Genomic DNA, 1,595 nt, shown 5'->3' on the forward strand with positions numbered 1-1,595 from the left:
GTTCACACCTGATGACTCAGACCGAGCCCGTTCACACCTGATGACTCGGCTGGTTGTTTTCGGTGTTTCAGGCCGAAGAACGGCAGCATCATCCTGTACAACAGGAAGAAGGTGAAGTACAGGAAGGACGGATACTGCTGGAAGAAAAGGAAGGATGGAAAAACGACGAGAGAGGACCACATGAAGCTGAAGGTCCAGGGCATGGAGGTCTGCGCACATTCACGTATTTCATTATTCTGAGTTTCTGCATCAGCCTCTACCTCTTTTTAACATAAATATCCTCACAGAGATTTCCTGTGCAGGGTTTGTACGGTCATGAATAACCTGGAAAAGTCAGAAATTTGGCAGCTAGCAATTTCCAGGCCTGGAAAAACTAAATATACCCAGAAGGTTTTGGAAAAGTCTGAATAATACAAACCTGTATAATAACGCATGATGTGTTCAAAAACTGCTGCAAATTTGAAAGCCCAAGAATAATTTCTGATTTTACTGTTTCTGGCTGTGATTACTGGTGTCATTTTGGTGATCAGCCAAAATAAAAAAATCACATACCATTTTTGAAGGGGAAAAAGCAAAAAAAAAATCTAAAGAAAAGACAACTTGCCTTTTTTGTGATTAAAAATTACCCAAAAATAAGGGCTAAGAAAATGCCCAAATTAAAGAAAAATATCAACCCAGAGTTTTAAAGTAGAGAAATACACAGGATAAAAAGTTTTTTTTGAAAGCCTGTTGCTTTAAAATACTTTTTTTTTTAATTGATGGAAAAATACACCATTCAACCATTTAAAGTAGTTTGCCCTCCCCAAAGCCAAAATTCAAAACATAATTCCCTCCGCAGTGCTTACAGAGTAACCTGACACGCCTCCCTCTGTCTGCAGTGCCTGTACGGCTGCTACGTCCATTCCTCCATCGTGCCAACATTCCACAGACGATGCTACTGGCTGCTGCAGGTCAGCCGATCACTCATCAATACCTCTGATACATCTGTGACACACCGAACCGATCGCTCATCAATACCTCTGATACATCTGTGACACACCGAACCGATCGCTCATCAATACCTCTGATTTATCAATGACAGAACCCAGACATCGTGCTGGTCCACTACCTGAACGTGCCGTCCCTGGAGGATTCTGGGAAATGCAGTCCGTTGCTGTGTGCCGTGGCTGACCGCCATGACAGCGTGAGGTGGAGCCGAGACGACCTGCTGAACCAGCTGAAGCCCATGTGTACGTACCAACACGCGTGTCTCATTCATGCTCACTGTGCTGTTGCATGTTCACATGTATGATCCGTGTACTTTGTAGAGTTTGACATGTTAAGTTTGTCATGTTTGACATGTAGTTTGTCATGTTTGACGTGTAGTTTGATGTGTTTGACATGTAGTTTGTAGTGTTTGACATGTAGTTTGTCATGTTTGACATGTACTTTGTCGTGTTTGACGTGTAGTTTGTTGTTTGACATTTAGTTTGTTGTGTTTGACGTGTAGTTTGTTGTGTTTAACATGTAGTTTGTCGTGTGACATGTATTTTGTCGTGTTTGACTTGTAATTTGTTGTGTTTGACATGTAGTTTGTTGTGTTTAACGTGTAGTTT

The 1,595-nt window shown here is 41.7% G+C and overlaps 1 protein-coding gene across 1 annotated transcript; it reads left to right on the forward strand.

Moving 5' to 3' along the window:
- Positions 1–65: 65 nt before the first annotated feature.
- LOC121966378 (calmodulin-binding transcription activator 2-like) lies at positions 66–1,229 on the forward strand (the record flags this gene model as incomplete). The annotated part of the gene is made up of 3 exons (XM_042516481.1): positions 66–207; positions 879–950; positions 1,082–1,229. Coding segments are annotated over exons 1-3 (247 nt in total), but the record flags the coding sequence as incomplete, so codon positions are not given.
- Between the last annotated feature and the right edge of the window lie 366 nt (positions 1,230–1,595).

This window comes from Plectropomus leopardus, unplaced genomic scaffold (assembly GCF_008729295.1).
Source record: "Plectropomus leopardus isolate mb unplaced genomic scaffold, YSFRI_Pleo_2.0 unplaced_scaffold2423, whole genome shotgun sequence".
NCBI lineage: Eukaryota > Metazoa > Chordata > Actinopteri > Perciformes > Serranidae > Plectropomus > Plectropomus leopardus.